This window comes from Gobius niger, assembly GCF_951799975.1.
Source record: "Gobius niger genome assembly, chromosome: 18".
In the NCBI taxonomy this organism is placed as follows: Eukaryota; Metazoa; Chordata; class Actinopteri; order Gobiiformes; family Gobiidae; genus Gobius; species Gobius niger.
Genome location: NC_136869.1, coordinates 11992365 through 12006012, shown reverse-complemented (window position 1 = coordinate 12006012; position 13648 = coordinate 11992365). Strand labels below are relative to the sequence as shown.

At 39.8% G+C, this 13648-nt stretch overlaps 1 protein-coding gene across 1 annotated transcript in view; it reads left to right on the top strand.

Annotated features, from left to right (window-relative positions):
• Positions 1-13648, top strand: part of LOC306977635 (receptor activity-modifying protein 3) — a 42719-nt gene that overhangs the window by 19846 nt on the left and 9225 nt on the right. Inside the window, exons 2-3 of the mRNA XM_079576036.1 lie at positions 10010-10039; positions 11088-11241. Coding sequence (XP_079432162.1) covers positions 10010-10039; positions 11088-11241 — 184 coding nt within the window. The remainder of the gene's footprint in view (positions 1-10009; positions 10040-11087; positions 11242-13648) is intronic.

The following is a 13648-nucleotide window of genomic DNA, read 5'->3' as shown; positions in this document are numbered from 1 at the left end:
GTCTGCACCGAGAAAAAAATCCGAGCTTGTGAACCTGCTCTCAAACAATGGCAATAAAAACTATTCTGTCTCTGATTAACATTACCAGAACTCTATTAAAGCTACATTACTACGTTTACGCATCACTCAACTACTTACTGTCAGAGCGGATTTCCTTTGCGGCTCTTTGGGGTACATTTGAAGTCATTTAGATCTAGACACGCTAATGAATTGCCGCAAATGAAGGTTTAATGTTTCGAAATTAATGTCCCCATAGACTCACATTGCCACGCTATTTTAGCTTGTCACCAAATTAACATCTTACTTTCAAATCTTGGCGCAAAGGCTGCCTAAAGCCAAGGAAGAACTCATTATGCAAGCCGTCACAATGCTAATTTGGATCACTTTTAACCCAGTGTGCGGAAACTTTCTGTTCTTCCCTGTAATTCAAAGTCATTGTCTTCCCCGTTTCAGGAAATCAGAATTGGTTTGATGTTATCACAGGCCACTAGTCCCTGACCGTTGTGAAAAGAGAGTTCTATTAGCATAACGGTGTGTTAGCGTGGCTTGACATGGTTTCCAATGTCTTTGCTCTACAGCGTTACGGGGTAGTTTTTAAGCAGAGTAGCATGTCCTAAAAGATAGTGACAGCACTGATGATAAAAATGTCGGAAGTCACATTACAATGGCCCAATTTTTTCATGCGTGAATGCTTTTGAACCTGCTTACAACATGCACACAAGTCTGGATCTTGCTTTCAAACATACATGTCAAATCTAATTGCAATTGCTTATCAGGTTTTTTTATTTTATTTTCAAACTCGTGCAGTCCTACAGAAGGGTGAGTGAAGTGTCTTGCCTCATGACACAAGTTAGAATAGGGATCAAAGCCAAAACCCAAAGTGGTTTGAGCCAGGGGTTTCCAAACTCTTCAGGCCACCTTCAAAAAAATGTGTATTTGCTTTTTGATGATACTTTCCCTGCAGTGGTGTTGTCATGGCTCTAAATGCTCGACCCCGGGGTATCGCTGTAATTATATTTGTATATGTCTGGAAATGTTGGCAATATGGAGTCTTTTTTTTGGCACTATGTTGTGGTTCCAGCACACACCATTTTATTTTGTGCTGCATATTGTGTTTTGTAATGTAAAAGATTGAAATGTTCTACCTTTATCCTTGATCACATGACATGTCAGATCACATGACACATTATAGCTATTTTCCTTAAAGTGGTACTAAGTAACTCATGCCCCTAGAGGCCATAAGCGCCACTGCAGGTGTTGTAGCATGCTTTTTTATGAATTCATTGTCCATGAGAGTAAATACTACGCTGACAGAAGAGACAAAGGGAGAGATGGATAATGTGGACAATGGAGATCATTTTTCACTCAAACTTGGCTGTAAATACTGTTTAAGTGGCGCTAGCCCACAGTTAGCTTTGCCCGCTAGCCTGTTAGCTTCTTCTTCGTGATTACATTTGTGTGTATTGGGTCTCCGATCCGGTGGTAGCAAAGTTGCAATTGTGGTTTTCTGGCCAGAGACACCAGGGGGAGATGAAAGACCCCCCAGTCATCTCATTAACACTTGTATTACCCCCAGAGGGAGGGACTATGAAATGCATTTATTAAGGTAAACAAGTTACTTAGTTCTGCTTTAAGTCTGATGACTGCCAGGCCTGGAAAACAATTCAGGACCTGAATTGTAAAAAAGAAAGAAAGAAATCAAGCAGAATTTAAAAAAAATAAATCTTGATAATATGTATTTAGAGTGTTTGCTTTGTTTTCATTCGACCACAGTTTTTGAATAAATAGTAAATAGTAATTCAGACCTGATTTAAAGTCTTTAGTCGAATGCACCTCCTCTAACATGGCACATCAGCTGCCTGTCTCCTCTCATTGAGCCGGTCATTATTTCACTCAACCTTGTGTCAACTGTGGTCAACCCAACAGTTTATTAACATTTTGCAAACTCAAAACGCCATTAGTTTGACAGGGAGGATAAGTCATGTGCGTCGCTCCAGCTCGCCTCATTATAAAGCCCACACTGATGAGCTGGTGCAGGGATCCGCTGTCGGTGGAAATCGAAAAGACTCTGAGTTTAATTGCCTGTAAAGTGTGTCAGAAAGAGGGGCAGGCTTCAGGGGAACCGCAAAGCTTGTGCTTATGTGTCTTGCAAAGGATATGAAGACACTGCCGTCTATTATTCTCAATTGAGTCCTGCTGTGGAGACTTAAGGCTTAATATTAGTCTAATATTTTGAGACAAAAAGTTGCGTATGAAAAATCCTTGTTTTGACAGGCATCAGTGGCCTTTAGCGTCATACTGTTCAAAGCAGAGAAGGCAGGAGGGGTGTGTTAGTAGCTAATCTAATCTTATCCATTTGTTCCGAGGTGCACTGCCCGACTTTAGGCTATAATTGAGTCAAGAAGATGTTTCAAGCTCCTGGTCAAATTCATTTTAGAGGAAAGTCATAATATTCTCCATGGAGCGAAGCAATGGGCTCAGAATAATGTGTTATAAATTATGCATTCTTTTGCTTCCCAACAGTGCCAACGCTTCTTGAGTCAAGAATTTGTAGAGACTGTTTATTTGGTCATTTTCAAATTTCAACACACAAGTCTGATCACTGCTATAACCAGTAACCAGGCCCCATTACCTCCTTATTTTACACGACGATATCTGAAAATCTAAATAAATATAAAATCTAAAAAAATATAAAATATAAAATATCCATAAATTTAACAGTAAAAAAAAAGGCAGCTGAGTTAATAGTTTTACAGTATATTTCTGGTGACTCAGCTGCCATACTTCACTCTAAATAATATTACTGTAAAAGTACAGTTTGTAGAACAGCAACAGTAAACCTGTTATCATTTTGGATAATGAATGTAAAACGATGCAGTAATTAGGCCTAATTATATAATGGTATAAAAAATTAACATTTTCCATAATCTCTTACATTCTGTTAATAATATTACAGAATCGATCTGTAAAAAGTAAACTTGATCTACTATTAACAAAGTATAATATTTACAGTAGATTTATGTGAAATTTACAGTGCTGTCTCATTTTCTCACATTTCAAAATTTTAAAGATATCAATTTGAAACTTTTGCTGTAGACTACTGGCATGAATATGAGGAAACACATATTTTATCATTTTATGTTTTCATATAGAAATAAGGAGTTAAAAATGCCCATAATGTGTATCTGTAATCTGTAAAAATGTGCCTTGCTTTATGACATTCAAAACTCAATAAATCAGGCTGGGAATTATATATTAAAAAAATCCCTCTGAAAAAAATCTTCAACATATTGTTCAGTCCAAGGCTGGAAAGTTTGGGGTCTGAAGGAGCTACTGACGTGGAGATGTTGTCGCCACAATGTGAGAAAACTTTATTTTGAGAAAATGGCCCATGAAATGACAATTTTCTATATATTAACCTAGGGAGAAACATTGAATCAGTGCAATATTTAAACATGTTATTCTGATGATTAGGTATATTTTTTGTTTCCAGGTGACAGCTTATACTTTGGCCCAAAATCAGGAAATTGAAAATATTCAGCTTTGCCTGTAACCCTTCCCTTAAAAAGAAATGTTATTCACTGTAAAATTAACAATCAGTGTAATTTACAGACTTTTCCTACAGTGTAAGTCATTGTAGACAATCAGTAGATGCTGAGCTGACATTGGAGAACAAGTCATAGCGTCCAGTCAACTATCGTCACACCCTTTTAGGTTCATTTTGTTCTGGTCCACCTCAGTCACTAAAAGCATAGTTGCAGAGCTGCCAAAGGAGCGAGTGTTAAACAGTGACGCCTGCTTTGCCTCTTTATACTGACACAAGCAAACAAATGTCACTTTCAGAAGTCCTTTATACTATATCAAATCAATTGTTGGCATCTTTGCGAAACATTTCCATTACAATGAAGGTAAAATTCTGTCACCGTAGGTCTTTCATTGGCAGGTCTCTATTCTAGTGGCGTACCCCGGACACTCCCAGTTTCACAAATATAGGAAAGAGAAAATCCCATGGCCTATTTTCATTGGTGCTGTTTGCCAGTGTGTAACTCTTTAAATCCCTTCGCCTCAGCCTCCCCAGCCTCTTTCTGCAAAAGGAATATGTTGCCTTTGTTCATTCATTTAGACTATGTGGCTCTGCTGCGGGACGTGCGATCTGTTTGATGCTGAAGCGCATTTACTCAGAGCTTCAGAGGGAGTGTGCGATAGTCTCAACAACCCACGAAAATATCTCAATCTGCAAGAAACGCTAAAGTCGGCATGAAATATAGCCCATTATGCTTAAGGGTAATAGGGTGATACAGAGCTGAGCTGTTTACACCTAATCTGTGTTGCCAATAGTGGTGTAAAATCAGCAACTTTATAGGCTTAATGTGCTCCTGCTGCTTGTGAGGATGCATTGTCGTTGTACATTTTGGGTTTCTACTGTGAACTGCAGTTTATTAAGCTGGATGCCATTTCAACCTGAAAAGACTCACAGAAACAACGCGGCATTAGACGAGTTTTAAGAGATAGGACTTTATTGATCTCACTTGTTATTGGACATGAATCATATTTGGCGCTCAGACCTCGGTGGACGACAGTTAATTAACGGTATATGAAGAACAGTACATGGGTGTGATGAATGAATGTAGGAGAGTCTTCCCTCCGGAGTCGGGACACTGGTGGTGGTAGAGGATGAGGTCTGAGGCGGCCAGCGGACGACGAGCCTCTACAAGTGGAGTAGAGATGAGGCCAGGTGGAGGAGGGGCGGAGGAGGGTCACAGCACACTGGGAAACGGCAGTGAACGAGGAGCTTAAGATGGGAATCGATGATTTGTTGAAGCAGGAACGTGCTGCTGTCATGATAGGCGGTCATGGAGGTGCGGCGTGAAATGATGCAAAGATTGGATGATCGGTGAGGTGAGAGTGCTGCAGGTATAGGTCTTCCAGGTTGAATTTATACTTAAAGTGATCGTCTGGAAGTTTAATGCATTACAAATGTTATAAAATGTCCAAAATCGACCACCTGCTCTTGCATTTGGCTGCAAAGTAAGTAATAATATAAATAGGATTTTTCTGTAAAGTCTTCCCGCATCTGAGCAACTAATCAGCGTCTTGCATCCTCCCGCGCTGACCAATGAGACAAGCTTTTCTTGTGAACCAGCCTGTCAGGGCCAATCAGGAGGGAGGGGGAGGAGCTTGATCATTTACTTTTGAAAATTCTGTTCCTGCTCTCCTCATTTTACAAACTAGAAGGGCTTTCTGGTGAAAGAGGGGAGGAATTTGATTGTTTACAAATTACACTCTATCTCTCCTCACTTTGCAAACTTACAGACTATCACTTTAAAGGGACTATACAGTGTTTAAAAATGTTAAAATTATGTATATTCCTCCCCCTACATGTTCCAGCCATGTCCTAATGTGTAGAATGAGCTCAGACCTGTTAACCACAACTACCTCTAAAAAAAAAAGTTGTTACTTTGGGTCTGAAGTGCTGTCATGCACGAGCTTAATATAGAAACTGCAGTTACACGTAAGACCTGAGGTGGCAGTAGTGAGTATAAAATTGCCAACTTGTATCTCGCCCCTTTGAGCTTAATTTCTGTCAAAACAGACAGCAACAAATTTCACAGCTCGACATTGACACTTATGTAGGATTTGCTAGTTTTACTGATAAACTTGCAGTTGGCATTTATTAGATTCAGGAATTCGGAAAGGTTTTCTCCAGCACATAAACAGCATTTTGTGTGAATTTAGTAGAAAAAATATACACGCTGAACGCGGTGTCAGCTGTGCCAGTGCAAACACCAGGTGTGAACACACAGCACTGAGCTGCACGTGTGTCCACATAAGGCCAATGTCGGATCAGGCCCGGTGGAAGACCAAGGTCAGAATCATGTGTAAGGCCTGGACTGTGACCCACACTCAACGGGACGTCCCAGTGTAAAACAGCATGACACTGGGAACCCACAGAGTCCAGTATCTCGAGTTTTATTTGCTCAGAGCAGTACAAGATGTAAACGGAGAGGATTTTGGGCTATTCTTGGCTGTGATTTCGATTGGCTCAGCTTCAGCGGTCCATCTTAACTCTGTTGTGTATTGATCCGGCAAACCGACCCACTTCAGTCCTAAATTTGAATCCCCTCTTATCCATTTAGACAAATCAACACATTAGCCGTGGTTACACGCGATCGGCGGCGTGTGGATAGAGTCGTGATTTGTGAAAGGCTCCCCGCTGCCAGAACCCGATCCGATTATTTCCCCCCACTTCCTGTTTTGTGTTTATTTATAACTCTTGACAAACAGCTGGATCCTGGTCCCAGCTGGTGCCCTCAGCGTGGCATGTCTCGATGATTAATTAGCAAATCAGGCTAAAGGCGCTTGAATCTGTCACAAAGAGTTGTTTAGTTTGGTGAGTTTTTCCCATGCATGTCAACGATGGGGCTAAAATTATAGCATTAGGCCTTGAAAGCAAATCCTGCAGCTGTAAAAAGTTCCCAAGTGCTTGAAGTCTAATGTTGACTCTCATTGATTTAAAGATTATTTGTCTTGGAAGCTAAACTTAGAGAGATATATTTAGATGCGAGGGCAACTGAGTGGAAAAACAAAATGCAAAAAACAACAAAGATGTTTTGAAGACGGGGTTTGCGATTTAGTGCTTTGTAAATCTCGTAATATTGATCGGCCGACAAAAAGGGCATGTTTCACTGCTCTGAAAGGAATGATTTTCTGTCCAGTTAGTGGAGCAGATGTGAATTTGATTCTGCTTTTGGATAATTACAGGAGAAATAAATCTTTTGGTCAACACTCAAACTGCAGACTAATATTAACATCTTTAACAGAGAGCTCCAACAGTGCCTCAAATCAGGCCGAAGTGTTTCCCATGTGTAAAACGTGTCTTGTTGTTAGTAATGTGTTTTATCTATTGTAACCTAAAAGCCCCAACAATGCATCTGGTCTGTCCAGTGTAATTGCTATGTCCATATCTAAAGGCGCTATCCTGATTTTTGTTTGTTTTTGTAAGGTAAATGATTTTTGCCCCACAAAAGTATGTTGTAAAAGTAGTCATTTGTGAAAAAATCAGCCTGATGCCTGACATTTGCGTCATATTATGATTCGTTGATGTTGTGTATTGTGAACCCAAATATTCACTATTCGGTACAGTCCCTTTAAGGGACTAGATGCAAGTTGGCCATTTTATACTCACTACTGCCACCTCAGGTCATACATGTACCTGCAGCTTCCATATTAAGCTCGTGCATGACGGCACTTCAGACCCGAAGTGACACCTTTTTGAGTGACAGTGCAGGATTTTAGAGGCAGTTGTGGTGAACAGGTCTGGGCTCATTCTATACATTAGGACATGGCTGGAACATGTAGAGGGAGGAAAATACTTAATTTTTTAATTTTTAAACTCTGCATAGTCCCTTTAAACAAATAAATAAATGAAACAATAACAAAAGGATATAGTATAACTATATCATCAATAAACACGTTAGTCTTCAAGGGTTCTCTAGCATCTCTTTTTCTATAGGTATGTAGCTATAGCTATGTTTCGAAGATACTTAGGTTGCTATGGGTCTTAAGTGGAGGAGGCTACAGAGAGATAGTGAATACTATTACAACACAACGAAAGAAAACAAAGCACAAGTTTTTTCTTACTTTATTTTTCCGGAGTCAAGACTGCACTTATAAAATTAAATCAGCTTTTTACAATGGTTCAATGTTGTTCTCTCATCAGAAACATGCTTGGGAGTTGTGTATCAAGAAGTTTGTCCATCTTTGAGTTTTCTTAGAATTTTCCCCAGAGGTAATTCTTAGCACCGCGGCGGCAGCTCCCATATAATGCTTCACCTCCTCACTTCTCAATCTCTACCTAAGCTTACCTAAAACCCCTCACCATAGCTTCACCACAGCCATACGGACTAATTATTATCTTTTTTATTCCTCTCTTAAATGAAACAGCTACGCAGTGAAGGGGAGCAAGAGGACGGGAGGTGGGAGGCTCTGGATATTTTTAGATCAACATTTTCTGGCTAACAAAGTGCAAGATAGTGATAAAGATGTGTTTATGTGACATTATTATCAACTACCTGCAAAAAGGTGACTATTAGGCTTTTTGCCTCTTTAATGTGAGCAGCTTCTTTTTGGACAGCTATCACATCTTGTGAACGAAAGCCTCTGGAGAGCAACTTGGAAAGAGGGGGATCCAAAAACCATCTGCCTCACATCACAGCTGTGAAGTATTATGGTTCTTCTAGTAGTTTATCTTTGCTATTAAAAGATAGTCACGATCCACAGTACTGGGCAAGTGTGACTGTTATGAACATCGTCCAGTGCCTGTGCCTGACCAGACTCTTAAGTGCGGATTGCATCACCGAAAATCAATAGACCAGATAGAAGTGGTTAGGATGTCTTTGTGCTGTTTACATGATCTCAAACTCAATCTATCTTTTTAATTTAGAATTGTCATGATGTAACACTAAAAAACTGAACGGCATCTTGTGTCTCTGCTTGAAATGCCATCGTTATGATTTTCTTGAGTCGTAACAACCTCTCAGTCTCTCTCTGAGGTTGACTCGCCCCTCAGTCTGTCACCTCCAAACTCCTCAATCTCACGCAGCTTTGCCTTTAGATTTTCTCCATTTAGCCCTGAGCTTTTGTCACTGAACTAGACAAGTTTTGCTCAATAGCTTGGCCAACTTTGTGAATCTATTTGCTGGTATAGTAAAGTAATAGTAAAATACTAAATGTTTAGAAAGAGAAAGCAACCAATATACACTGATACTAAACACCTGAACCTGAACCACTGACTAAAGGAAAAGTTTTATGTTCATTTCAAAGACGCATAAAACTTTAAAAACTTTATTTCTTGCTCTCCTCTTCCCCGAGAACAGCCCCAAATGTAAGTGGCTGTGACAGAATTGAAGGAGGGAAGTGTTCTATATTTAGCAGGTGCGGGTCCTGCAGGGCTTTGTGAGCTGTACTTCAAACAGGAGCCTTTTTACTCGCACACTCCTGGTCACTCATCTCACTGTAGGAGCGTCCGGCGGAGAGAGGAGGCAATAAACAGGATTCCAACTAGAGAGCCGGCCATAAACAGGATCACATCCCAACCAAACAGAGGGAAATACTGTGTCAGTAGTACAGTATTTCATCAAAGAGAAATGACTACTGTGCGTTTACATACATTGTATATGGCTAAGAGTTATTTTGAGCACATTTTCTCCAGTTTGGCTTTACCCAAATTTAAAAGCTTCTTGAAAAAGGTGTCAAAATAGTGACAAAAACAAGACATGAATAAGGATAAAAACGCAAAAAAAACCATTGAAATGTGAAAGTGTCAAAACAGGCGACAAAAATGCAGCAAAAATGTGACAAAAATGTAACAAAAATGCAACAAAAATGAGGATGAAAAAGCCAAAAAAGCTTCAAAAGAGCAACAAAACAGGGGATGAAAACGCCACAAAATAGTTACAGAAAAGTGACCAAAAAAAACAGCAAATATACGACGAAAAAGTGACAACAACGCGAGGCAAAAATCTTCGATCCGTTGTGTAGGTCTTTCAAATGAGGCGTTACTCTGGCCTATAGGCTGTAAGCTCCAGTCGAGAAGCTTTTAGATTTGGGTAAAGCTGAACTGGAGAAAATGCGCTGGGTTAAGGCGGGAGGTAAGAGGTTAAACAGTGTCTAAAGTGGCAGTGATATGTCAAAGCTCATGAATTTTTACCCGGTTGAATAAAGTAACGAAGGAAAGGCTGAGTTTTTTTTTTAGAAGGAACTGACTTAAAAGGTCGTCTTATGATCGACCCCTCTCTGTGTGGAGCCTGCACTGGTGGCCATGAATAACCTCAGCGGCTCCAGGATTGTACAACTATCCCTAATGACCATTGTTTTTTCCACATTGCCAATGCTTATGAGGCCATTTCCAAGCAGCCCGGTCACAAGCCTGAAGAAAGACACAGGAAACACTGCAAGAAAATCAACATTATGCATCTGATTGTAACACTTTTTGTCTTTTTCTTTGCAGTGAACGCTTGGATGATGAGAGGAGTGTCAGGTGAGCACTTTGCTAATCTGTATATAATATCGCAGTAATCTCTTTGCAGACAAGTTCACAGCCTAATGTGTAATTCATGGACTCCACAGTCACAGTTAGCAGCTCAGAAATGAGTCTGTCACTACATGCAGGTGAGAAGGTGAAATGTTTTGCCCAAGGTCTTTGCAGGGAGTAACATCAGATAGGTACAAGTATGAATATTCGCTTGGCGTTATATGATATTGCTTTCAAACTTACGTTATGGAATGGAGCCCGTGCAGTAAAAATAGCAACAATGGCGGCTGAGAATGAGATTTATTAAACGTGACTCACCCATTGTCTCGAGACAGAAGCCAGGCAAAATTAGACTCATGATGGACAGGCGGATCGATCGCACTGACGAGGTGCTACATGAACAGCCAGAGCGACAGACGAGTTGTATCTACCTGAAGGGAATATGGATTAAGTTTCATTCTTGATTGTGTCAGGAGAAAGAAATTACTCTTTTCCTGGTTTGAGCAGCACATGTCGATATCTGAAGTTGTCTCCTGATGAAGAGAAAAAATAATACATACACGCATTTTGTTGCTTGAAGACACACCCAATAAATCGAACACAAGCATTTATTTGATCACACATATTTGTATTGTAAACGTAACTGACCTGACTGTAACTTATCTGGGAGCCACATTTATAGATAGATAGATAGATAGATAGATAGATAGATAGATAGATAGACAGACAGATAGATAGATAGATAGATAGATAGATAGATAGATAGATAGATAGATAGATAGATAGATAGATAGATAGATAGATAGATAGATAGATAGATAGATAGATAGATAGATAGATAGATAGATAGATAGATGGTCATTTGGAGCATGTTATGTTTGGTTATGTGCCTTTTAAAGATTTTTTTTTAATTTTGTGCCTGAGTTCATATTGAAAGAGATTAGCAACTTAGCAATGGAACATAAACAACTTTACATCACGTTAAAAAGACGTCCAAACCCAGGCGTCTTGACTGTAAATCCTGAAGGTTAAGGTTGTGCTTTGTTGTCCTCAGGCGCAGAGACGGTGGAGGCCACGACGCTGCGACCGAAGCGGGTGTGTAACGAGTCCCGTCTGCAGTGGGATGTGGAGGTCTGTGGAGAGCACTTCAAAAAGGACATGGCCCTGATACAGCCACAGTATTGGTGCAACCTCACGTACTTCATCAGGTGAGCCCGAGAAAAGAGCCTTCACTTGACTTATGTCGTTGGTAGAACTATTTGTGAAATAACCTGTAATTATAAGATGTACTAGAGCAAAAAGAGCAGGTTTGATCATGTATTGGAGGTGGTGACACGTCTCCCACTCTTCTGTTTATGGCATATCCAGTTATGTGGAGTCTGTGTGATGGAGAGTTCAGACTGACTCTTTTTATGGACTCGAGCAGGAATAACAATGTCTGGTTTACAGTTGATTTAAATCTTACTTCAAATTACTACACAGCTGCAGTATGTACGACCTTAAGCTAAATATCATCAATCTTTCTACGTCAAACTACTACTTACTTTTCCAGAGATACATTTATTTGGCCACTGCGTTCAATCCATCTTTATACAGCAGCAGTTTAGTGGAAATTATCCCAAGGCTTATAAGGGCCTAATTTGGGTTGAATAAACATTTACCACATCAGAGAAAAATGCTTTGTTAAGAATGGCATGGCAGATTAAGTTCAAGCTGCTAAAGTGCTAAATGATTGGAATATAAATCACTGTGAGAAATTCCCTATATTCCCTCAAAAAACTCCACCAAGTCATTAAAAGTTTGTGCAAAAAATAGAATTGGAAATTGGTTCTTTGAGTTTAAAAGTGATTTCTCTCGGTCAACTTTGGAAACTTTTCCAATCTATTTCCGAAGAGCCGGAACAAAATGGGGAAAAGGTTCAGGCTTTTTATACTTGAAATTTCTGGAAGTCGCCTGTGCTTAATCTCTCGTGAAAGCTCTATGAGCTACAAGCCAATGAGAGGGAAGTTTATCTGTGAGCCACGACACTCCAAAACGTTTAAATGTCTCAAATTGAGCATAATAATTTAAATTAGAGTTGGACCTCGATTATTTCACTTGTTCTGAGATGTTTCTGGCTCATTTTAAGACATTTTGTCTTTATTTCAGGTTGATTTATTTGGTTGCATTACATTGGTTGTTTTACTTGTTATTGCAAGGTAAATTACCTCCTACACTATTACTGTAGTGAGAAATGTTCTCAAACTAGGAAAGTAAACTCAGGAAAAAGCAAGGCAGTGGGAACCCAGGGTGCTAAGGGTACTGCAACACCCCCTGGTGGATAATTTACGCATTACATGCATTATTAGTAAATAGGAAATATGCACAGAAAAAGCATTTTTGGGGGCAATCTCAGCACCAAATTATGTTCCCACGGCTCTGGGAAAAAGGCTGAGTGAAAACCTCTCAAAACAAGATAAATATTCTCAATTCATCTAATTTAAACCCATTCTAGTATTTATAGTGAATTCATACACAAGGAAATTTAAAGTTTTTAACAGAGGAGTAAAAAAAAAAGTATATATTTTTAATATATGTATTATATTTAGTTGCTATATGCACAAGTAGAACTGTTTTCAACCTAATTTGAACCTTATAATTCTACCCTCGACTAAAACTATCATTCAAGTCGCACCAAATAAAACAAAACAATAACAAAACTACCAAAGCCTTTACCTAGCACGCTCTTGCAGCTGTTCAACAAGTCTTTCGACCACCCAAGACAATCTATCTTTAAGCAGTTCCTCTCTTTGCCCTTTGGCTTCTGGAGAATATAGGAAAAAGTTGGGAGACAGAAAGTAGCGCTCACAGATGATAAGTCAGAATAATGATCACAGACTCTGGGAAAGAGCGACTCGTCCCTAAACAGTGGATCCGCTCTCAGTGCATCAGTCACAGCAGCTCAAACAAGAGTCAGACCTATGGGGAACTAATGCACTGACGCAAACACCAGATCAACGGATGTACCTTCTTAAGAATCTACTCATAGATGTCGAGATGTCGTCAACTCAAACAACCCAGTCCAGTTGACAACTTGCAAGAAGACTTTCGGTACAATCAGTGGGTCCTCCTTGTGTCAGTGAACCTTTCCTATCGTATTTAACTCACAATAAAAAGCAGAGGGGAAAGAAGTTCTCAGGGGATATGAGGCAAAAGCAACTAAAGTATCATCAAACCAGATTTGAAATGTTTTGACCCTTGAAACCAGGGCAGTTTGTTTTGTTTTTGCCCAATGTTATAGCCCATGTTTGTTTTTAACCATAAAAAAATCATTCAGATTTTTTTTTTTTTGCACAATTGTATAATAGAAAACTGGGACCCTATTGACAATTCTATATCAGGGCTAAAGTCTGACAAGGACAAGACGATGTGGCACGGTGGCTGAGTGGTTAGAGCTCTTGCGTCACAACACTTGATTCCTGGACTGTGCGAGCCTTTCCGTGTGGAGTTTGCCTGTGTCTTTCCCTGAGTCTGGATGGGGTTCCTCCAGTTCCTCTGGTTTCCCGCATCAATCGAAAACATGCACAATAGGTGAATCCTAAAAACCAGGTGATTCTGACCATCAGCCTGGCTCGA